Here is a 23,474-nt window from a genome sequence, read left to right as displayed (position 1 = left end):
GCATATGCTTTTAATCCTAGCACTAGGGAGGCAGGAACAGGCAAATCTCTGAGTTCAAGGCTAGCCTGATCTACAGAGGAAGCTCCAGGACAGTCAAGGATACAAAGAGAAACTATGTCTCAAAAAAATCCAGATAGTTAGATAGCACTGCCTGAGGACCAGAGTTTGAATCCCCTGCATCCAAGATGTCTTTTCTTTCTTTTTCTTTCTTTCTTTATTTCTTTCTTTCTTTCTTTATTTATTTATTTATTTATTTATTCTTCTTCTTCTTCTTCTTCTTCTTCTTCTTCTTCTTCTTCTTCTTCTTTTGTTTTTGTTTTTTTTTTTTTTATGTGTATGGGTGTTTTGCCTGTATGTATTTCTGTGCACCACTTGCATGCCTGGTGCTCATGGAGACCAGAAAAGGGTGTCAGATCCTCTGTCTGGAACTAGAGTTATGTATAGTTGTTAGCACACAAACAGGCCCAGCATCCATGTTTAAAAAGCCAGGCATAGCACAATAGGAAGAAACAGTATTGCTGGGGCTTGCTGGCTGCCTATCAAGCTCTAAGTTCGGTGAGAGACCCAGTCTCAAGGGAATATGGAAGAGAATGACAAAGCAGGACACTTGATGTCCCCCTCTGACTTTGACTCTCATGTGTGCAGGCACATGCACCCCATCACATCCATGTGTACACTCACAAACACACAATGTTGTCAGAAGTCAAGAGGGCTGGGACGGTAGCTCAGGTGGTAGGTAGGGTGTTTGCCTAGCGTGCAGAAGACCCAGAGTTCCACTCCAGCACTGCTCACACAGATAATCCTGGCATTTGGAAGGTTGTGGCATGATTGGGAATTCAAGGTCATCCTCAGCTATGCAGACAGTGTGAGACCCCCTCTCAGTTAAATGAGACCCTAACTTTAAAGAAATATTTAGAAATAAAATAAATGCAAAAATCTACAAGTCATGGCCAGAGTTTCCTCTCACCGGTCACAGGCAGAACAAACTAACCAAAAATCATTAATGACAGATTTAAACAACCTGTTAATAACGGGTGTTTGTGTTCGTGTAGAAAAGCCATCTGGCAGCTACTAAAAGGAAAAGAGGCATCACTGAGGGCCAGGATGGGGCTCAGAGACAGCATGTGCTCAGTGTTCTTACATGCAAGAGGCCTGACTTTGAGCCCCAACACTACACCGCGGTGAAATAAAGCCTCTCAGTGGCTGAATCCTCAGAGGGACACACCAGGGAACAAACAGGCCTGGTGGGTTCTGTGACAATGTCTCCATCAGTCCCCTCATTACACAACATCTGTCCTGACAGATGAGGAAGTGAGAGGCACATAGAAGGCTCGCATCTGACCCAAGGTCACCAGCTTGCTCCCAGCCTCCCTTCACCACAACATGGTCCCTTACTGAACTTGAGATTTGACAAATCTTTATTTGCATACAGACCCCTGAGGTGCTGGAATAATTGAGCATGAGGCAAGAGTCAAAACACATATGGGCACCTATTGTACACCAGACAGCAAGAAGACAGACCGCAACAGGTTACTGAGTCCCTCTCCAGCTTGTGACTTGGTACAAGCACTGAAGGTTGTTTCCATTCAGTTTGAAACATCTGCCAGGCATGTGCTCTCCTCCCTGGTGACTGATGGGACAGATATAAGATGGCAGGTATTACATGGCTTTGAATGTTCCTACCTGCATGGCGGTGTGCCCATGCCTCCTGTCTCTGATGGGTATAGAACCTAGGAGTACTGGGCTATAAAGATGGCTCAGAAGTATAAACATGAACCATTCTTACAGACGACCTGAGTTTAATTCCCAGAACTCACGTGCACAGGGATATGATTTAAACATAATTTACAAAAAAAGCTGGATAGTTTATTCTCATGGCAACTTTGTAAAGCAGACACAAGGATTTACAGAGGAGGAAACTGAGGCACACACAAAGAAAGGTCCACTGTGGGCTCACCCCATAAGTCCCATCCAGCAGACAGGGAAGATGTGGAAGGACCATACCAACCCTCCATAAGCAAGCTGCTCCATTCACTAAACAGTTTTATTTTCCACCATTATGTTCAAGAGCTCTGTGACCAGAGGACAAGCACAGGCTTCCTTTGATCAACTTCACAGTGACTGGCTCAAAAGACGGTGAATGATTCCACGGAGCAAAGCTGCCCCGGCTCATGGCTGGGGGACTCCTCCATCTTGGACACAGAGAACGCAAAGAGGTAGGACATGTCTCACCTAGAAAATCTCCTGAGTGGTGTGTTCCGGTCCACTGCATCACTCTATACAGGAGTCAGTGGACACACTGAGAAGCAGTGCACTCAGCCGTGGTCACACAGCCCTGGAGATGGCAGGTGGGCAATGAGAATCCAGGTTACCAGCTTAGGGAGGCCAGTGCTCCCTCTGAAGGCTCCCTCCAATGACACCTCAGCTTGGGGTCAGGGGAGCACTTGGTGCACGGAGGAGAGACTAACAAACAGCACAAGCTGGAAACGACCAAGATCATCCAGCCTGTAGAGAGGGACAAATGGAGGGTGCACAAAGTAACACAGCTCCAGAACAGACCTCCAGTCCATCATGACCTGGGTCTTATCATTCAACCATGTTTGCCAGAAGCATGTGCCACAAACGGTGGAGAGGGTAAGGCAACCAATCCATGGGACTTTTCAGATTTTTTTTTTCTAAGCAAGTCCCGGTCATCCACAAAAGGAAGATGGGTACAATGTTGGACCTTGAGGAGTTTACAGTCTTGATAGAAAAAGGGATATGTACAGGAGAAACATGGAATAACATAAAACATCCATAAGGGGAACAATCCATCAGGAATTTCAATGAGGCAGAGGACAGCATGAAGGACATGGAAAGTGGGGTTTTGCGGGATGAATAAGAGTCTAACAGGAATGAGTACATATGTCAGTTCAAGGAAGAGTTCCAACTTATAATGATGATTTGTGGGGGACAAAAACCACAAAGGCTGGTTCTTGGAGTAGGACCTTCACACCAGACCAGGGCTTTGGGCATAGGGCTGTGGACAGTCATCAAACTTTGGGAAAGTCTCTGAGTTCTTCACACAAGCCCAGAGTGTCTGATCATACTTCATTCCAGAACAATGTTAGTGTCAGAAAACACCACTGCTGCTCGGCAAGACAGAAACACAATCTCAAGCCAGTATGTTGCCATGCAAAGACAGTCTGAGTCCAACAGGATCTTCTTTTCCAGTGCCCTGTTGATGGTCACTGGCCTTTTGTCTCCTTCTCCTTGCTGTCCTCCAACTCTGGTCCTCTATAACCCAGGTGCTAGCAGACAACAATCCCAGATGGTACTAACTCACAGGCTAGCTCACCCTTCTGAGACTCTTCCCTCACACTGAAAACAGGTAGGCCTGTGACATCGGCAGCCTGAGGCAATGCTGAAAGAGCAGCATCCTCTCTCTCTGAGCCTCAGTCTCACTTTCTGACACCAAGGGTCCGGGACTTGCCCTGTGGAGTCTGCCGCAGGTCCCTGGGGCTTTGCAGACAACTGAAAAGATCCTTCATCCAAGCCGCCAAGCCCAGGTAACTCCAGCTCAGCCACCGGACTCAGCAAGGCCAAGCATATGATGCCAAGAAGGCATCTGGTGTGCACTTGATGACCACAAGGCCTACATGACTGACACTTGCCAAAGTGTCCCCAAATGCTGACCTCATCTGAGCTCACTGTTGGCCATGCTGGGCTCCTGACTCCTCCCCCACTTCTCAGTCTTAGAGGAAGATGAGCATCTTCATCCCTAGGTCACCTGACCAGGAATGGGCAACATCCTGTGCCCAGAATGTGTACTTCTATGAGCTGGCAGGGGCATGGGATCCTTGCAGAGTCCATGTGTCGTCTTCCCATTGGCTGAGGGAGCTGAGAGGTCACCAGGAGCCGGGTGTAGTAGCCACCAAACACTGCTAGTAGCTGCCGGGCCATCTCCTGCGAGAGGTGGGGAGGGGGGAGGAGAAAGCAGCATGAGCCCTGTAGGCAGGAACTTAGGCACATGAGAAGCCCAAACCATCATCCTATCCTAGGCCCAAGAAGGAGGTTCAATAGGAAGACCAAGCCAGACCAGTACCTGGGGCTCTTAGAAAATGCAGCCTGGTCTAGAACCCCAACTCTGAAACTCACTGGCTGGGAGCTGCTGCAGCCTGGGCTCCATCATCCCCAAGGGCCCTCACTCACAAGGCACACAAAGACTAAGAGTTCTGCTCAGAAGCAAACCATGCACTTAGCATGCCTGATGCCCTCGTTCCATTCCAAACGCCAGGAATGTTGGTATGCCCCCAGAAGATCTGCAACCATGGGGTGTGGGAGAAGTACCATTCCCACACCACCTACACCCTCTCTGTACTTTCAAAAGGTCGTGAGTCAGTAAGGTCCATGAGGTCAGATCAACTCACTTCAAGAAAATCACAAATTGGGGCCAGATGGGGGAAAGTGTCCCATGATAGGAGACCTTCAGGTCATACATGGTGCCTGATAGACAGAGACATCTTTCTACCAGATATATTAAGAGTTTGCTTATGGGCTGGAGAGATGACTCAGCAGTTAAGAGCACTGACTGCTCTTCCAGAGGTCCTGAGTTCAATTCCCAGCAACCACATGGTGGCTCACAACCATCTGTAATGAGATTGATGCCCTCTTCTGGTGTGTCTGAAGATAACTAGACTGTACTTATATAAATAAAAATAATCTTTAAAAAAAGAGTTTGCTTATGAAAATAAATAAATAGATAGATAGATAGATAGATAGATAGATAGATAGATAGATAAAATAAAGTACTGCACATGAAGGAGGCAGTGGTCCCAGGTTAGAGCGAAGGCAGAGGAGAGTGGGCAGAGGAGCGGTCGGTGTGAAATGAATTTGGGTCCAGCAGAGGAAGCACGCGAAAGATGGATGGTGATGAAAGTCATACAGCACACAACAGACACGGAGAATCAAAGCATCAAGAAAAATCTTGAAATTGGATGCCATGCATTCTCTTAACACAAGTAGTCTGAAGTTTCACTCACTGGCCAACCAACTGGGAATGCAGAGAAGAGGCTTAAACCCCTCACTTGTCTCCACCTAAATGCAGTAAGACGGTGTGGGTTCCCAAGAGGCTGTGTGTGCAGAGCAGGTAATTAAAAACAGGTGCTGAGCTCAAGGGCACAAAGGAATCCTAGCTCCTCCACCCCTTGCTCACTGGGCAAGTCCCTGCTGGCTGAGGGACTGTCATCACTGGTGACATGTACTGTGGAGAGGTGGGTGAGGCTGCAGGAGCAAAAGCTCTTAGTCTCCCTCAGTAAACATCACTGGATCCATCAGCAGTCGTACGTACCAGAAGCCAGGCTCACTCCTAAAATCTTGGCATTTGGAGGCTAAGACCGACAGGTTGCTATGAATTCAAAGTCAGCCTGGACTTCAGACTGAGCTCAAGGCCTGCTTGGAGTACAGAGTGAGGCTCTACCTCAAAACAACACAGAAACAAAAACTAAAGAAAGTTCCTAACTTGGTCCTGGACAGGAAGCAGTTAATTCTGAATGGCTCCCTAGGACTGGCTTTTCTTAAGTTGTCTTTTATGTTAGGCTAGAGGATATTGAAAATGCAAATGATGTACCTTTCACTAACCCAGACTGGCTGCATCAATATAGTCCCAGATCAATAATACAATGCCCTACAGTCCAACCAGTCCAGCTGCTGTACTGAGACCACGGAGGAGGCTTCTGCACTCAACTCTCCTGTCTTCTCCTTTGTTCTGGCAAGTCTCCCTCTCCCCATCGAAGAAGAAAAGGTGAAGCAGACCTCAGGGACATGCTGAAGGATGCTTTACAAGATACAAATCCGTAAAAATGTGAGAGGTTGTTCTGACTCTGCATCTGTCACAGACTGGTCGTTTCCAGACACAGATGATCTAGCTGCCCACACTGAGGTTTGGGTAGAGGTTATATTTTCTCTAGCTAACCGATAAGCTACTTTCAAAACAAGCATGCATGTGCACACACACACACTTGATGAGAAATTGTATTTCTATGGGTTTGGGCAAACTGGAAAGAATAATTTGAAAAGTTCATATTAAATGGAGTATTGCATGTCAAGCCAGACACACAGCTGCTTGAATAAAGCATGTGGCCTTATCAGTCTTTAATGCTCTAAGAAAACGTGAAGAGACTGATACAGCCATCATTTTTTTCTCTTAAATACCCTTAGTGTGAAGCCCCAGACTCCCATCAAGGCAAAAGAGGAAGCCTAGGCTGGGCTGGACCTTGGTTCTCTAAATCCTTGGAATGGAAGGAAAATACAAAGGATCCTTAAAGCTCCAAATGTCACCTGAGGTCACTCCTACTGAATGGTTCTGTCCTCATAGTATACAGGTCTGCCAGCAAGGACCCAGACACCACACACAGCCCAAGAGCAGAACCTGGCAGGGGCTGTGGGGCTAGAGAAGCCAGAACTGAAAGTATTCACATAGATCCAAATGGTGACAAGGATTAAGTAAGTGGGTGTGTGGGGGATGGATGGATGGATGGATGGATGGATGGATGCATGGATGGATGGATGGATGCATGAATGCATGGATGCATGAACACTGTTTGATAGTCAAATGAGTACATGAACGTGTAATTGCTAATTGATCAACAGGATCGTTTTTAATTTGAGACACGGTCTCCCTGTGTAGTCCAGACTGGCCTTAGACCTGCAATTCTACTTCCAGCTCATGAGTGTTGACATTATAGGCATGTGTAACCATATCCAGAAATAGACATTTAAAGGTTCAGTATTCATCCAAATTGATGATAGGTTATAGCTCATCAACATGCAACAATCCTTACAGTGTAGCTATCAAAAAGAATGGCCAAGGTATTAAAAATGCAACCAGAAGTCTGAAAAACTAATTCCCTTAACTATGTTTTAAAGTACTAGTATAAAGATGAAGCCTGCCATCCTGGCAGCTGGGAGGTTTATGAGTTCACCCTCTGGGCTACATAACAAAACTCTGTCTCAAAAAAGAAAGTGTCAGAATTAAAAAAAAAAAAAAAACAAAGAAAGTGTTGGAGTGAACAATGACAACAAAAAAAAGGAAGAAGAAAAAGAAAAAAAGAAAAGATAGCCTTGACCTATAAGATTTGAAAGGTCTCTAGCAACTCAGAGAAGCTATAACCCCAGGGCCTAAAACCTGAGCCATCACTGGACCATGACCACATGGGGGCCCACAAGGCAGGACCTAAGTGACTACCACAGCCCCATTACCTCTGGCTCAGCCTCCGGAACAAGCTGATAGAGTTCAGTCTGGGTGAGTGGTCTCTCTTGAGGACCAGAAGTGCTGGGCAGGAGGGGAGCATCCTCCAAGTCCTCAGGCCCTTCCACCACAGGGCTTACTCCTGTCTCCATGACAACACATAGCTGGCTTAATCGGCTCCTCAGCAAGGACTACAAAGGAAACAAAGGGGCCACATGCATGCTTTAAGTCTGGTAGGCTTTGACCAAACAGAGAGCTAGACACTGACCTCAGTGAGCACACCAATAAGATCACACTCTGCCCCATAGGAGCAGGGTCCTAGGCAACCGCTGAAGGTCTCTGCCTCCGTGCTTACATTTGATCATCACAACCTGGAATCTGAGTGACTATAGGGGCTGCCGTGAACAAGTGTGGGGGCAAATCCCGCCTGAAGCCACAGGCTCTGGCCTGCCAGGAGCAGGGTACCACCACAATCCTGACCTCAGGAAGTTGAGATCCCAGGAAATGGCTGACCCTAGGAAAGGAGCTGGCGGCCATCTTACCTCTTGGCTCCTCTTCATTTCTTGAACATGATCAGACAAAAACTGCACACAGTTCTCCAGGTCGAAGTAGACAAACCAGAGCTGTGGAAAGAAGTGGCCTGACCTTGAGCTTCTAACCCCGAGTCTGTCCCCAATCTCCCCTCAGTCTTCATCCACCCTTTTGATAACCAACCACATGACACACCTGCTGTCCGGTAGGAACAGTGTGACTACAGCTCATCTGTATGGCTGGCAGGGGAAAAATTGGTGGTACTGGAAATCAAACTCAGAATAGAATGCCAGGTGGGCACACTACCACTAAGCCACATGGTCAACCCAGAAAAATGCTTTGCAAGCAAATTCAGAGTATCTCCAACCATGGACAAACTAGCTAGGTTTGTCAAACTACCCACCTCCCACAGAGCATCCCAGACAGACTCCAAGCCCCCTTGGCCATCACACGTCCATTGAGGCAGAGGGATAGCACCTTCATCCTCAGTAGTATGGGTACTAGTATGTCTGAAACCCAAATATACAAAGAAGAAAAATCCTCACAAAGGATACCTCCGTCAACCAGTGCTAGGTTCAAGGTTGTTGATACAAGTGTTCTCAGTGGAAGAACGCAGGTAAGAAAGACATCCTGGTCCATACCCGCAACCCCTCCTTCCACCTCAGCCTCAGCAGCTTATCCTTACTAGGCCATACGGATGCTCTCAGCAAGCATCTGCCAGATGTGTAGAAGACACAGCTTGTAGTTACCCAGTGCAGGCACACACGGGGCATCCATGGGTTTCCCTGAAGCAGAGCTATGACCAGTGCGGCACATGCATGCCAAGGAGGCATAGCCTGAGCTATATCCCAGCTCTGCTTGCTGGCTATGTAGATTGTGTTCCTTCCCTAAGCCTTGCTATCTTCAGTTGTAGACTAAGAATGTGTACCCCTGCAATGCCAGAAACAAGGTGAAATCTCACCTTGACTAAGACACTCAACTGCACTGAGTACTTAGCACTGAAGCACTGAGCAGAGGCAGCCAGGATCAAATCCATCCTCAGCCATGACCCATGAATGATGTCCTACGTTAAGATCCCCCAACTGCTTTAAGGAGAGAGAGAACTACTGAGCCAGACATGCGAGGCCTTAGCATCACACCAACCTCTCCGGGCTCATTTCTCCTACCACGTCATTCAGTGCAGCCCCGGGCTACCATGAGCTCTCACTGTCCCTTTAAAGTCACTGTGCGCCTGTCATCCTATGGGTGTGCAAGCTTATACTGCATGGGGACTTTGATTTCTACAGTGCCCAACCTCGGGATTCAGCACAGCGAAGGAATCCTCAGGGAGACACGAAACAGGGAAGGGGAGAGAGAGCCACTCACAGAAGCGCAGCAGACACTGGACCCCACAATGCAGGTCAGGAGAACACAAGGCCACCTGCAAGCAGGCCAGCAGGAGAGGTCACTCTGAGACACGGTACCTGGATCACACTCTGGCATCCCTCCACTGTGTCTGTCACACCCAGCAGCACTCGGTGTCTCAGAAGGGCTCCATTGGCGGCCACCAGCCTCAGGTCTGTGTTAGTGTTAGCCTAAAAGACAAGTGCCAGGCCCAAGGCTGACTCCAAGATGCCAAGGAGTTCCTCAGCCTTGAACATCACAGCTGTCCCTCTCCCAGAGGACACACACCAACCTTCAAGCTCAAGACAAGTCTCTTTTCCCTACAGCAAATTCAGTGTGAGAGAAGTTAAGCCGAAGCCCCGCCCTGCTGCTTCCTGGCTGTAGTGCCTGTGCCTCTCCACAGTCTTGCTGTCTTAGGTTGTAGATTAGGAAAAAATAAAGTGCACCCCTGCCTCAGTGAGGAGAGAGCTCACTGAGCTGTGAAGGAAGTCTTTAGCCCAGGGCTAGGACAAAATCATAATGTAGTGGATATTTGAGGGAAGGCAAGGGACAAACGGTCTATTCTGTGTCACCTACTTTTTTTTTCCTTTCTCTTTTTTGAGACAGGAACTCAACTTTAAGGTCCCCTGGCCTCAGTCTTCAGCAAGCCATGAGTGAGGCATGCTCTACAAAGCCATGTGCTAGTAGGTCCACTTCTAAAGCTCCCAGCACAGCATTCGGCCCTCAGAGAAGCCACTGTCTTCTGCTCCCGCCCAGAGTGCTAATGTCAAGTCTGCTGCAGATGCTACAGAGACCAGAGAGGGGAAAGGAAAGCTGTGACAGGAACCAGTGTGATGGCCTGAAGAAGAGACCTTCAAAAGGCCTTCAAAGGCAACTATGGGACCATTCAGAGCCAAGGGCTCCCCAAAGCAGCAGGCTTCAAAGAAAAACTGGAAATGTGCAGAGGCTCTTTCGTAGGGTCACACGAAGACAGATAATACTGGCACTCACTGAAAGAAGGTCAAGGTTCCCAGCACACAATTGGCCCACAAAAAAACTCTATAGGCCAAGGGCGTGTCCTCTGGCCTACCTGGGCATGGAAAAAGATCACTAGACATGGACAAGGTAAGGAAATCGATCTAGAATTCTCCAGCATGTCCTTTTAACTCTGCTGCACACAGGGGTCTAGAGTTGGGCTTCACAAGCGGTCATGGTGCACTGGAATGCATCCACTGGCTCTGACTCACACTCTGGTCGGTCTTGCTCATCTGGTCAGAAAGTCACTCACTGAGAGTTCAGTTTCTGACCCTGATCCTGACCCCACTGCCCGAGTCACCCTAGACAGGTCTCATGACACCTATGCCTCCACATCCTCATCTTAAACCAGAGTTGGAAACTCCCTTGACTTAGGGACCTTAATAATGCCAAAATGAGCCACTGCTTGCGGACCACTGAGGGGTGGACACTCCATACATGCTGGCCAGAAGTGTCACTATGACAGGGAACCTGGACTGAAATGTCATATTTTCCACTATGTCACCTTGGCCACACACAAGGGCATGTCATGTGTTGTACTATGTGTTGCACTCTGGGTGGATGGGCTTGGGGCAGTCTCTGCTCTTGCATCACTCTCCTTCTTGTTCTTGAGAAAGGCTAATCCCTCACCACGTGAGGGTAAAAAGAGCATGGAGAGAGCAGGAGATCTTGAGGCTCTTATAGGTGCTAAGTGGTGCAGGCTTACTAATCCTGTGAGGAGCGTGATCAGGAGGGACAGATCTGTAGGATACTGATAAGGAACCCTGAAGCCAGGGGTGAACCATTAATCCCAGCACTCAGGAAGCAAAGGCAGGTGGATCTGAGTTTGAGGCCAGTCTGATCTACAAAAGAGTTAAACACCCTGTGACAAAGAGAGAAATCTCAGAGGCTTGAGACTGTGAGTTGAGATCTAAAGGAAGAGCTGAGGGCAGCTGTGTGGCCGAGGTTAGTTCCTGAACCTCTCTGAACTATTCTCACTGACAAACGAAATCAACAACAGTAACAATTACAACTTACTGAGCATTTACGCTATGCCAAGTATGACTGTGAGTGTTTCCCACATAAAACAGTCCTTTAATCCTCACAATTGCCCTATGAGAGAGCCAGACTTATCAAGCTATTTTCAGATGAGGAAACTGAGGTCCAGAAGTGATGCAACTCTCCTTGCCCAGGGTTGCAGAGCTAACAAATCACAGGCGGCTTCAGGCCCTAAGCACAAAGCAGGTTCCTAGGACCCCACAAGATAGGGCCCTGGCAGGGTTTTGAGTGACCCAAGAGCCTAGAGACATTTCCGGGCTCTGCACCTGAGGCCTTGGCTGCACCCATGAGCAGAGAGCAGGTCCTTCTCTGTGAGCTGTGTCTAGCACCTTACCTGGCACTCCCTGGCTCCACAAGTATAGCCGTGTAAGAGCAGAAGGGGTGAAAAGGAGGCCAGACAGCCAGCAGGCACCCCTGGACTGCGAGAGTCATGATTGTGACAGAACTGCCAGTTCTCCTCACTTCTTCCTCTTGAGCTTGATGGCTTGCTTTCTCCTCTTCTCAAAAGAAGTATCTCCCAGCAGGAGCCAGAGGCTCAATTTATTTTTACAGACCAAGCACAGGGGTTACAAAGGCCTGAACAGAGCCCAGGGGGAGCATTGTCTTGTCAGACTCGAACCAAAGCCCAACAAAGATCCTTTCAGAAATGATTAAGCCATAAAGTCCCAATTTGTCCCTGTGAACATAGGCATGAAATGGAATTTGGCAACATGAAGCCAAGCCAGGCAGAAGCGGGGCACCTGCTAAGGACTTCAGAACAGCAAGCAGTGGTTCAGGGTTTCGGAATGCAGGGAAGAGGTGCTTCTTCAAGTACCCAAAGACTGCATCCTGAGCTAGGCAAAACGATAGTCTACAAGATATCCAACCCCTTCCCAGAGCCTGTGCATGCACCGTTAACCAGCACAGTGGAGCAGAGCAGAAGCTCCTCAGCTGACCTTAGACGAGGGAGAGACACAGGGCCTTGCCATACCCCAGCGAAGCCACATAGGCACGGGGGATCCTTAAAGTGGAGCTGGAAGAGGTCGAGAAGCAAATACACCCCCAGGAGGCCTTCCAATTTCTGTCCCAGGGACAATCACACTGGACTCCTAACCACAGAATTTTAAGGAAATAAGTGTATATTCATGCCGGGCGGTGGTGGCGCACGCCTTTAATCCCAGCACTTGGAAGGCAGAGGCAGGCGGATTTCTGAGTTCGAAAGTTCGAGGCTAGCCTGGTCTACAGAGTGAGTTCCAGGACAGCCAGGGCTACACAGAGAAACCCTGTCTCGAAAAAACCAAAAAAAAAAAAAAAAAGTGTATATTCATAACAGCAGCACTAGATGCCACACACTAGGCGCCAAGGTTACTTGGAATCTAAGCAGTCATACTTTGAGTTCTAACCTAGTCCCTTAGCAGCAGTGAGCCGGGGCTGCTCCCAAAACCTTTCTGAAGCCCTGCTGCTCCTTATCTGTAAAGGCCTCTGGCCAGAGTCACAAGGCGTTACCATGGAAAACTTCTGACAATCTACTGTCCGTCAAAAGTTTTGACGCATAGCACAGGCATACTCAGACACTAGCCTGTGAATTAGTGGAACAGTGAGCTGGGAGGCAGGGATCTCCTCTCTAAAGGTGACCAGGGATCAGAGCGTGGCTCTGAACCTTGGCTCTTCCCCTATAATGAGATCTAGGACAAGCTCCATAACTCTCTAAGCATACTGTCTACCTCTCAGGTGGCTACTGGGAGTTAACTGAGGCCTGGTTGAGGGTGATGTACCTACCAACCCCTGGAGAAAAAACAACACCACCTCCCCAAGCCTCATCTCCAGCCCCCGTACTACAGGGAAGTGGGCTGTAACCTTCTCTCCCTGCCAATCACAAATTATTGTTCAGGTCCAGGGAGGTATATGAGCGAGCTCAGCTAGCTAGAATCCTAGCAGGAATGCTGGCTACTCGGAACTGCTCTTAAAGAAGCTGGCAGCCAGGGGGTGGAAAAAAAAAAACACACCAACAGCAAAAATATGCAGTGACTGGGTAAGGAAATAAAGAAAAGAACAAGGAGCCTTTGCTCCTTGGCCAAGGGGTAAGTGGCTTTGTACACCACACAAAATCGCCCCAGTGAGCAAGCAGCCAAAGCCACAAGGCCATCAGATAGTGAACTGAAAGCACTAAAGGAAGACAAAGTAACCTTTCAGGGGAACAGGGGAAGAAAGGAGAAGGGAGAGGAAGGGAGAAACAGTTGGGGGCACAAGCCAGTAATCTTTGCACTTACGGAAAGGGTGTGTGTGTGTCTATGTGTCTGTGTGTCTGTGTGTGTCTGTGTGTGTGTGTAAAAGAGCAGAAAATGTACAACAGAGGATTTAGCTTCACAAGTTTCTGTTGTTATGGGTATGCAGCCATGAGGGTAGCTGAAGGAGCTGCTGAGTTAGAACAAAGGATCAGACCACCCAGCCCTATGGAGGGAACAGACAGGGCTCCAGACACCTCACCTTCCTCTGCTGCCTCTCAAAGACCAGCACAAGGACCAGGGTCAGGCTGACAGCGGCCAGGGTCGCAAGCAGCATGCCTGCCCACTGGTTGCCCAGGGCAAACATCTGGCTGGTGGAGTAGATGTTGGCCCACACCAACACGTAGAATACCTGTAGAAGACAAGGACACCTCTTAGAAGGCATGGAGCTGTCAGGGATCATAGCTCCACTCATGGGCACCCCGTTGGATATCCTTGCCACTGCTGGGGTCAAACAGCCTCCCAGGGGCCTAGAGGAAAACATGACAACCCTGGGATGGCTCCTACTCACTGCTTATTAAGTGATTCTTGACAACAGGTTGTAACAGACCTGGCAGAAATGAAGATATTCAAGAGAGACACTCACGTCTCTCAATTTGATTATCAAGTTGCTGAAACTACGGACTCCAAAGAAATGGAAATTCTGCTAGGAACCTCATGATGGGAAATGTCGCACGGCTCTAACAACTTGTCAAACTACGGGGTGAGACTGAAGCCCAGAGAATGAAGGGCAGGTGGTGGGCGGGCCATATCTTGATCTGCGTGCTTAGATGTGCATGGCCTTCCTGGGATGTGTGTTAAAACTTTGCTCTCCCTCCAGGACCACTGAAGTGTTTACTGAACCTGAACCTCTTTGTGGCTCTTTCTCATGTGGCCACATTGACTAAATCTCCCTTTTCTGCACTCCACTTTTAATTGGCTCTTTTAGTTGGCCTACTGAAGATGGCTGAACCTGACTTGGGGTAAAGGTTGTGAGCCCTCAAGTTTGATAACAAGGTTCATCACTCCTAAACCCTCCTCACCCCAATGTCAAATGAAACACAAAAGGGCAGGACACTCTCGAAAGAATTCTGTGTCTAAACCCCACAGTAATCCTTGCCTTGGAGTATGGCTTAGAATAAGCTGTGGCACCTCTATAAGCCTCAGTTTACCTGCTTGTAAACTGAGAATAACCATGGCTACTTCTCAGGGCTGTTCCAGGGCTAACAGGGTAACATTTCATAGCCTGGCACTTTTTAGGGAGTTGTTAAAAACTAACTCCTTCTTCCCCTTCTCCTGAAAGGTGGGAGGTGGGGTCAGCTAGGCCATGTGACCATAAACACAGAAGCCAGAGATCAGAGAGGTTAAGGGTTCAGCAGCAGAAGCTGGATAACCTAGGTTCACACACTGCTTGGCCACAGATGCTCGTGTTTCTGTATGTGGATGTGTAGGCATTCGTATATGTTTCCAAGCATGTACACCCACAGCTACATGCATACATTTGTGTGTATGCATACTATGAATACAGGAAATATCTATCTGTGAACAAAGAAAAACCAAATCCCAGAGAGAAAAGTTTTGGCCAACTGAGTCGGGAGTCTGGAACTCTATGATTCCCAATCCCATCCTCTACTAACCCCTCCCACACCAAATCCATGTCTTTGGTACTAGGCTTGCCCAGGCAACTGGGTTCCTCATTCCCTTATAATGCCTCAGGACACACTGCTGAATTTGGCGTGCCTGAGGCCAAGGGGAGGCAATGCGGGCCACTTTACCACTTACCACAGCAAAGGCCAGCCTCATGGGCCTGGAGTTGTAGATGATGTACCTCCTCACTTGAGGTTCCAAGAGAGCACTCTCAGCCAAGTTCCTGTACTGCTCAGCAGGGACCTATGCCATGCAGGATAAAGCCATCATCAGTTACAGGACAACCACTCTCTACCTCCTTCCTGCAACAAGCGTTCCAAGTTCACAGTACTGACCATAGGAGGAGGAGAAGGCATATTTGAGGCACCTTAAAGGGCAGAAGAAGCAGCTCAGAGGCATAGACTGAAAATCCTAGGATAGGTCTAACTGTAGGAAAGTGACAACCTGAAAACCAGGGCAACCCGCAGAGGAACCATACAGTCTGACTCTTAGAACCTTCCGACAAGCATGGGACAACCTTGGGCAAGACACAGGCCCTGAACCAATCTCTGCTCATGTCATTCAAGTACTGAGTGACTTGGGCCAAGTTATCCCTGCCCTGAACCTTGGTTCCTCTTCTACAAAATTAGGGGTATATGCCCCATCGAGCAGGGTGCATTTTCAGTGCTCAGGGGACCTCAGGAGAGAGAAAAGCAGAAAGTGCACCAGGTACTTGGCCTTCTGTCAGTGCTGCCATCTGACACTCCGCTCACACTCGGCCCACTGTCATTGCCCCCATCTGACACTCTGCTCACACTTGGCCCACTGTCATTGCCCCCATCTGACACTCTGCTCACACTCAGCCCACTGTCATTGCCCCCCATCTGACACTCTGCACAGAGTCCCAAGCACTGAGGGCACAGACCTTCCTTTCCAAACTAGAATGTCAGAAGAACACACCAGCCCTATAGACCAGGAGCCACCAAAGGCAAGCCACTTAAGAATTCCATCCCGACATGGGACACCTCAGGGACTTGGGGGTAAAGGAGCTTGCCAGTGATGTGAGCCTGATGATCCATCGTCATTCCTCGGAATCCAGAGAAAGGTAGAGGGGAAGAACAGACTCCACAGAGTTGTCTTCTGCATTCCACACACGAAACCTGGAACACACACACACACACACATACACACATACACACAAACACACAAACACACAAACACACACACCAACATACACATGATAACAATCATCATCAAAAATACAATTCCCCAAAGCAGAAAAATGTCATCTAAGAACATATAACAATAGATGCATGAGCGCTTCACTAATCTCAAGACAATAATGTAAGAAAGATGTGGGGTTTCAGGAGAAGGTTCAGTGTGTGAACCTGCTGCCCAAGCAAGAGGACTTAAGCTTGGATTCCTAGCATCCATGTTAGCTAGGTGCTTTGGGGAAATGCCTGGCAGCCAATGTAGGTAGACCAGCAAACTCCATGTTCAGTGACAGACCCCTATGCCAATAAGCAAGCTGGAGAACAAACCAGGAAGACACATCAACCTCCACATGTATAGGCATGTACATATAATACATACACATTCATACACCACACAAGAAAGGAAGGGAAGAAAGAAAGCAGGTAGAGAAGAGAGAAGGAGGTGGGGCAAAGCCAGCTTGTCTGGAGCAGGGAGGCTCAATGCTCTCTGGAAAGTCTTCTTTCTGCAGCATGTTAAACTCGGAAAGCTTTGGGCTATACTGAGCTGCTTGTGGCCCTGCCTGTGATTTACTGGCTAGGCCAGGGAAGATCTCAAGGGTGCTGGGGAAAGAGCCATGCCATTGCTCTCCACACCAATAGTAAGTGCTGTGGTTCACTGAGAGCCTGCTGTGTCCCAGAACATCTGCAAATGCTCCTTGGTATCACACATGTAATCCTGATAGAAGCCCTACAGAACTGGCATGAACACTACCTTCTCTTGCAGACAAAAATGAAGCACAGAGAAGTTAAGTCTCCTGCCTGAAGTTGCACAGGCATTGAGCAACAAGCCTGGATCCAATATCCACACAGTGGGTCTGTGGAGTTTAGTCCTGGGTTCACTGTTTGAAGGTACCATATCCATTATGTGGTAAGTTCCATGAACCTTCACAAACGCTGTTCTCTCCAATGCCTTCCTCCCACCCAGCATACTTGAATTCATCCCTCAACAACCCTGTCAAGGTCTAGTCTTCCATGAAGTTTTTGTGACCACACACCACGGGAAAGTTCAATACATCCTCCTATGCCACCAGTGCTGCGTATGGCCCTATACTGTGGCATCCACGTCTGGCTGATCTTGCTTACCTGACCTATGTCTGGCTCCTTCTGGGCAGTACGAGCACTAGCACTGGGTCCTGCTCACCCCTGCACAGTTTAGCCAGCTCAGGGCCTAGACAGAGTGGCCACCCCCAAACACATACATTCTGAGTTAACATACTGGAAAGAAAGGATATTTCTAATATATTTCCTATGCACCAGGCCATGGTCAGAGCGTAAGAGTTAAGGAAATGTTTGTGAAGAGATTGATGGGTGGACAGATGGACAGGTGGATAGACAGAAGAACATAGACTCAGTCAGCCAGCACTCACCTGAATGCCCCAGGCCTGCAGTTGCTCTTCTGCAGCTCCCAGGTCAAAGGAGATGGGTGCACAGGTATTGTCGACCCGGAGGACTGTGAGGACCTGGCCATTCTGTAGCTCTGCAAGCAGACCACAGCATCAGTGGGCTACACAAGAACACCTCTGCAGGAGTTCAGAACCAAAGGCATTGACCTTAGGCTGGGAGCACCTCCTCATGATGAGGGACATGGTAGCTGGTCCTAATCCCTAAGGACTTAGTTTGACTGGGGAGCCCCCAAGAAGCAGAACTAAGACCCACACAGATTAACAATGTAATTTATAACTTCCCAGGACAGAAAGGCATCCCACAAAGAATGGGTAGCCCTGAGCCCAATGTCACAAGGCATATGTAAACAGAGGCTGAGCAACCAACTCCATTAGGGGCCTGGTGAGGCAGATGTTTAATCAAGCTCTGAACTCGAAGTTCAGCTGAATAATTTAAATTTCAGCAAAATGCCAAGTATCAGACTTAAATAGATGTCATGAAACATCAGCCCCTAGATGGCCACTCCTTCATCCCTACACTATGCTGCTGGCCAGGGTAAAGAGGAACAAGCAGGGCACAGATCAGCTGGCCTCAACAGGGACAACAGCCTGAATCACCCACTGAGGCTGATGGAACCAAAACGGTCCTTAAAAGGAGGCAGGGCATTGAGATGGCTCCACCTTTGCTAGCTCTGGCCACAAGCTAAGTACTGTGTGTAGTCTGTACCACTGGGAAGGGGAAGGAGCCTTGTCTAGAGCTCCCAGACAGGAGCATGGCCCTCTATTGCCTCCATTGTGAGCTCAGGGAGAGCAGAGGTAGACTTCTGACTGCAGAATTGCACGGATGCTACAGCGGCTTTCAGGCCTGTGCTAACTGTCAAACATCTTCTGCATCCATGTAGAGCTCTCCAGCACTCAGACACTAACCTTGGCCCCTGGTGCCTCCTTTGCACACATCAAGAATGAGCATGTGTGTGTGCAATTGTTCAATTACTTCATCAAGCTTTAATTTGGGCCATACTTCCACGCTGGTCTCTTCATCACCGGGTTGCCTGAGCTGGCTGAGTGCCTTGCATATGCTTGACACACAGAACAAATGAAAATGACAGGGCTCTGATCCTCAACCTTGACAGTCTTCCTTCTCATACCTTGGGCCAGGAGGGGAGTGCACCTACAATCTTAAGGATTCCATCCATTCCATAAAGTCTAGGTCCTGTCCAAAAGAGCTTTCAATTTTGGCCTCTCCTCTCTCTTTCTGAAAGGAGTGTGGTACACAGAATAAACACAGGTCAGCTCTTGAGGGATAAACTGTGACCCAGTCTTTTACTAACAAGGTAAACTTGGAAGGCCAACTGTTTCCTTTCCTACAGATGGTCACAGCCACCACAGGAGACTGTGGACCACACAGATGACAGTCTGGATGTCACCTCAAGCAAGTGAATTACTAGCCCCAGTGAGGTCATAATTTGGAAGTTGGTTAGAACTCAAAAGTCCTGATAAGACAACACTATTAAGCCTTTTACCCTCCCATACCTAGATAAAAATATAAGACTGGCTAAAGACTACCAAACGAAAGAGGGTGGACAGAAAGGAAAAACGGCAGCTAATGAGATCCACAATCAAGAGCTGGACCCTCACTATGCGCTTGCTCCGAGAGTCTTAAGAGGTGGATGTTGTTCACAAGGGAACAGCAGCCGAGCCTCCAGAAAGCAGAAAAGTTTACCTGGTTGACTTGAGGGTAGGGATAGAGCAAGCAAGAAGAAGAGACAATGTCCAAAACACCGGTAGAAATGATAGAGTGGCCTCAAGCTGAATGCCAAAGTCAACCAGCTACATAGGGAGCCCAGTTACAAAGTGTTGAGTCCAGCACAGAACGGCACTCAGTGAGAAGGAAAGGGTGGGAGCCTTACCTTGTCCCCAGCCAGGAGGGTTCCCCTGAGGCAGGGTGTTGCAGCCCAGGGTAGAGGTGGGCAGGGGACCAGCTGCCCCTCCAGGATCTGTGGGAGGCTCACAAGCCATAGCAGACAGACAGCTGCTCTAGCTTCTACTTCCTGTTTCTGGGAGTGCAGTTCATGCTGGGGCAGAGTCTCACCTCCACTTGCCTATGAAAAACAACAAAAGAAAGAAGTTGAGCCAGGCTCCCTGGCCCTCCCTGAGGCCAGAGTTGCTAAAGGCCAGGGAGAACCATGAGGAGTCTGAATGCTGACTTTCCCATCTTACTGAGGAAATTTCTCGGAAGGAGAAGAAGGAACTAAAAACCCTCCTTGGGCCTCTGCTGAGAATTCCCCTACTAGCATAGGGTCTTCTCCAGATCAGTCATACCAGGCGCCACTCATTCCTTCCTGAGATGCCCAGGCAAACAAGCCTAGGACAGGTATTATGTTTGTTATGGGAAGGCCTGTTTACATATACAGCTCCCCACAAGGCTCTGCAAGATGTACAAACCGAAACCAGGGAACAGGAAACACAGATTACACGCAAAAAGTCCTGACAACCATGAAGAGGAGAACTAGCAGACAGTCTGGCTACATTCCAGTTCTCTAAAGAGGCAAGGTCCATGTTCAGGGTTCACCCTTTGGCCCCCACAGCCTCGTACTTGTGTAAATTTGGATACATTGTTCACCCTCAGAGCTTTAGATAGTTTTCTTCAAATCTATCAGACTTCTCCACACAGGCCCACTACCAAGAATCAATGAACAGTACACGGGAAGGCCATGGGGAACAGATATCACACTCCATGTGTATTAGCTCTTTAAATCCTTCAAGGCCAGTACTCTAGAGGCAGAGGCAGATCTATGTGAGTTCACCAGCTTGGTCAACATAGTGAGCTCCAGGCCAGCCAGGGCTACACAGTAAGACCCTGTCTCAAAGTCAAAACAAAACAACAACAACAAAATACTCTCGGTCCAGCCTCTTGACATATGCTCATAATCCCAGCACTGAGGAGTGCACGAGGCAGAGGCAATAGGATCAAAAGTTTAATGCCAGCCTGTGCTACCTAGTGAGTTTCAGACAGGTGTAGGCTACCAGGAAAACCTTGCCTTCTAAAAAAGATAGATAATTTCTCCTGGTGTGACTATTTACAGACAGCTGCTTTGACTGGGGCAAGGGTTTGGTCTCTGAGGCTTTCAGGTGGCTAAAGCCAGCATGGAGACATTGGCAGTTAAACTCTTATCTGAGAAATGACAAGGAGGGCAAGCCCTGGCTTTGCATTTAGCTCTGCAGGATCCTGAAGGCATGGCCAATGCTGCCAGCATCCGGTGGTCCAGAGGCACAGCAGGCATCACCTTTAGCCACTTTCATCAGCCAAAGTGGGGATGTTCCTTATGGAGGCTCCCTTGTTGACTTCCGGAGCCACTAATCTGCTGCAACCTGTGACATGTGTTCTATCAAATGCCACGAAGGACACATCAGTCCTGCAAAAAGTCCTCTAGACATCTGATGGTCAGTCCTCTAGAACATTCATTTGCTTCTGGGGAAGGTGGGAGGCATCCAGATGACACACACCTGCCTGAATCCAAACTGGTCCCCAAGTCCCACCGCCCATTGACCTTCAGGGAGGAGCTGAGCCTTCTGGCCTCTTCACTGTTTATCTCCAGGCTTCATCGGGAGCAGCTGCACAAGGGTGGGGTGCCCTGAAAAATGAAAACGTGGGGGCTCTGTTCAGAACACAAGGACATGGGGTCAGGGGGATGGCTCTGTAGGTAAAAGCACTTGCTGCACAAACATGGTTCCCCAAGTTCTACCCTGAGGTGCCCATATAAAAAATCCCCCGAGGAGGAGGCAGGAGCGTCTACAATGGCAGTGTTCCCCTGGTGTTCAGTACTCTGCCCACAGCCCAGGTTCCGTCCTTTCCTCAACATGGGTTTCCTGTTTCATGGTCAAGACATGCTCTCTCCAAAGCTGAGTGCCTATCAGCTGAAGTGTTGGAGAAGGATTCTAGCAGGTGGCTCCAGGGTCTCAGCCCATAGCACCCACACTCTCAAACCTCTGGGCCTGCTCTGGTTTCCTTCCAGCTAATTCATGAAATCACCTTCGAGTGGATCAGAAAAAAACATGATTCCTAGGCATGATTTAGAAAAACAGTCCACTCCGCCTGCGTTACTTCTAATGGGATGACAGAGTCTCCTCGTGGACCATCCTCAGTCCAAGTCGTAGCAGAGCACAGTGAGGCGTACTTACCAGCCTGCCTTAGCACACCTGCTCCTTCTAGACAGCCAAGAGGCACAAAAGCCACAAGGCTGGGCCCCTCTGCTGCCTCTGATCAACCACTAGGCCACAAGGAAGACAGACCTTGACATCTGTACTCCAGGCAGAGGACTCGGGCCCTCTCAGTGATGCTTCACAACACTGGAGTGTTGAAAAGGCCGGGAGGAGCTGACACAGGCTGGAGTTGCTCAGCCCGGGGCTGCACAGAAGGATTCACTGGTTGCAAAAATCCCACAATGAAGCATTGTGTTTGGGGGCAGAAATCACTGCACCCGCATCAGGCCCCCTCAGCTGCCCACGGAGACCCAATCAGCAGACTCCAGTCACACGCCCGAGGTTGTGTGTGACGCTAAAAGTAACCTGCCCAGCCCAACCACTTCCCACCTGGTGGCCTGGAGCAAGGTACTAGACGTCCCTCTGCCTCTATTTCCTGGAAAGGGGACGAGAACAGAACCTTAGGATTGCCCTATGGTTCCACATTCACAAGATCCGCACTTGGAAAAAAGGTTGATTACTGAGAGAAGGTAACTGTCGTCAACCTACGCCCCAAACATTCCCTGAGAAGCTTCTAGGGCCAGACTCTGGACTGTAAAACCAGGAATGCAACATGAAGTCTCTGCTCAGCCCTCCCCTGCAGGGATCACCATCCACTAGGGAAAACACACTCAGAGAGAACTGCCAGAGAGGTGACGAAGAAACCAGGCAGCAAAGGGAAGCAACTTCAGTGGAGGACACACTCCCTGGGCTGCCTAGGTGTTCCTAGGCTTCATCAAGGTGGAGACTGAAAGGAGCCATGCAGAACTATATGGACTCGAACCAGAGGTCAGGATGGGTCCATGGCTCCCCATGTAGATCCTCATCCAGCACCGAGGCTACAGGGCCTAGAGGGTGCAGCCAGGACCCCAGGAGCAAATGCTAACCATTTATAACCTCCTCAGCCCTGCTCCAGTCTTCAGCACACAAGTCAGGGAGCCTCACACAACCGTAAGCAAAGCACAGAGGGAGCAAGTGCCTGCCGAGACTCCTGACAGTCCCTTTGGGAGTCCGCGTTGCAACCAGATTTTCCAGTCGCGGGCTGTGTAGACTCAAGCCCCCAGAGGTCCCATCTCTGCACAGTCCCTGCCAGCCTCACCAACAACTGAGCGCCTAACATATCCTGAAAGGAAAGAAAAAACGGCTTTCCTTCTTCTAACTCAGCTTCGTTAATTACACTGCAAGTCCAACACATCAGAGAAGCAGCAGTCCCCCAAAAGTTTAGGGCAGAAAAACCTGGCTAGACAAGGAGTTCAAATGCCCCATTTCAAGGATGAGAACATTAAGCCCCGGAAGAGAAAGCTGACTATCCAAGGTCAGGGAGCAAACCCGGAGGGAGCCAAAACAGAAAACCGGCTCGGCGCGGCCCGGCGTCTCCCACCGTACCTGGCCTCGGCCTTGGACAGCTGGCTCCCCGGTCTCTGCCCTCTAGCCTTGGGGTTCCTTCACCCCAGAAATCACCCGCCCTGCCCTGCAGATCCCACACCTGACGCGTGGGGCGGGAAGAGGTCACTCGAGCCTTAGCGGAGGACGC

The 23,474-nt window shown here is 49.1% G+C and overlaps 1 protein-coding gene across 5 annotated transcripts; it reads right to left on the bottom strand.

The window, feature by feature from the left end:
- Positions 1–1,400: 1,400 nt before the first annotated feature.
- On the bottom strand, positions 1,401–23,474 carry Tmem268 (transmembrane protein 268). 5 transcript variants are annotated; one of them, XM_028780000.1, is made up of 10 exons: positions 23,327–23,474; positions 21,250–21,333; positions 19,609–19,800; positions 17,684–17,793; positions 15,220–15,327; positions 13,661–13,810; positions 9,223–9,333; positions 7,771–7,851; positions 7,240–7,419; positions 1,401–3,945 (listed from the first exon to the last, which is right to left on the bottom strand). In XM_028780000.1, the coding sequence occupies exons 3-10, from the start codon at positions 19,715–19,717 to the stop codon at positions 3,766–3,768; spliced, it is 1,029 nt and encodes a 342-aa protein (XP_028635833.1). In that variant the 5' UTR covers positions 19,718–19,800; positions 21,250–21,333; positions 23,327–23,474; the 3' UTR covers positions 1,401–3,765. The 5 variants fall into 5 exon arrangements, with proteins under 5 accessions (XP_028635833.1, XP_028635834.1, XP_028635835.1 ...); XM_028780001.1 differs by having other exon boundaries at positions 21,206–21,333; positions 23,327–23,453; XM_028780002.1 differs by having other exon boundaries at positions 23,427–23,453.

This window comes from Grammomys surdaster, unplaced genomic scaffold (assembly GCF_004785775.1).
Source record: "Grammomys surdaster isolate TR1022 unplaced genomic scaffold, NIH_TR_1.0 363, whole genome shotgun sequence".
In the NCBI taxonomy this organism is placed as follows: domain Eukaryota; kingdom Metazoa; phylum Chordata; class Mammalia; order Rodentia; family Muridae; genus Grammomys; species Grammomys surdaster.
The sequence above is the reverse complement of the archived record's forward strand: the minus strand, read 5'-3'. Positions and strand labels throughout refer to the sequence as shown.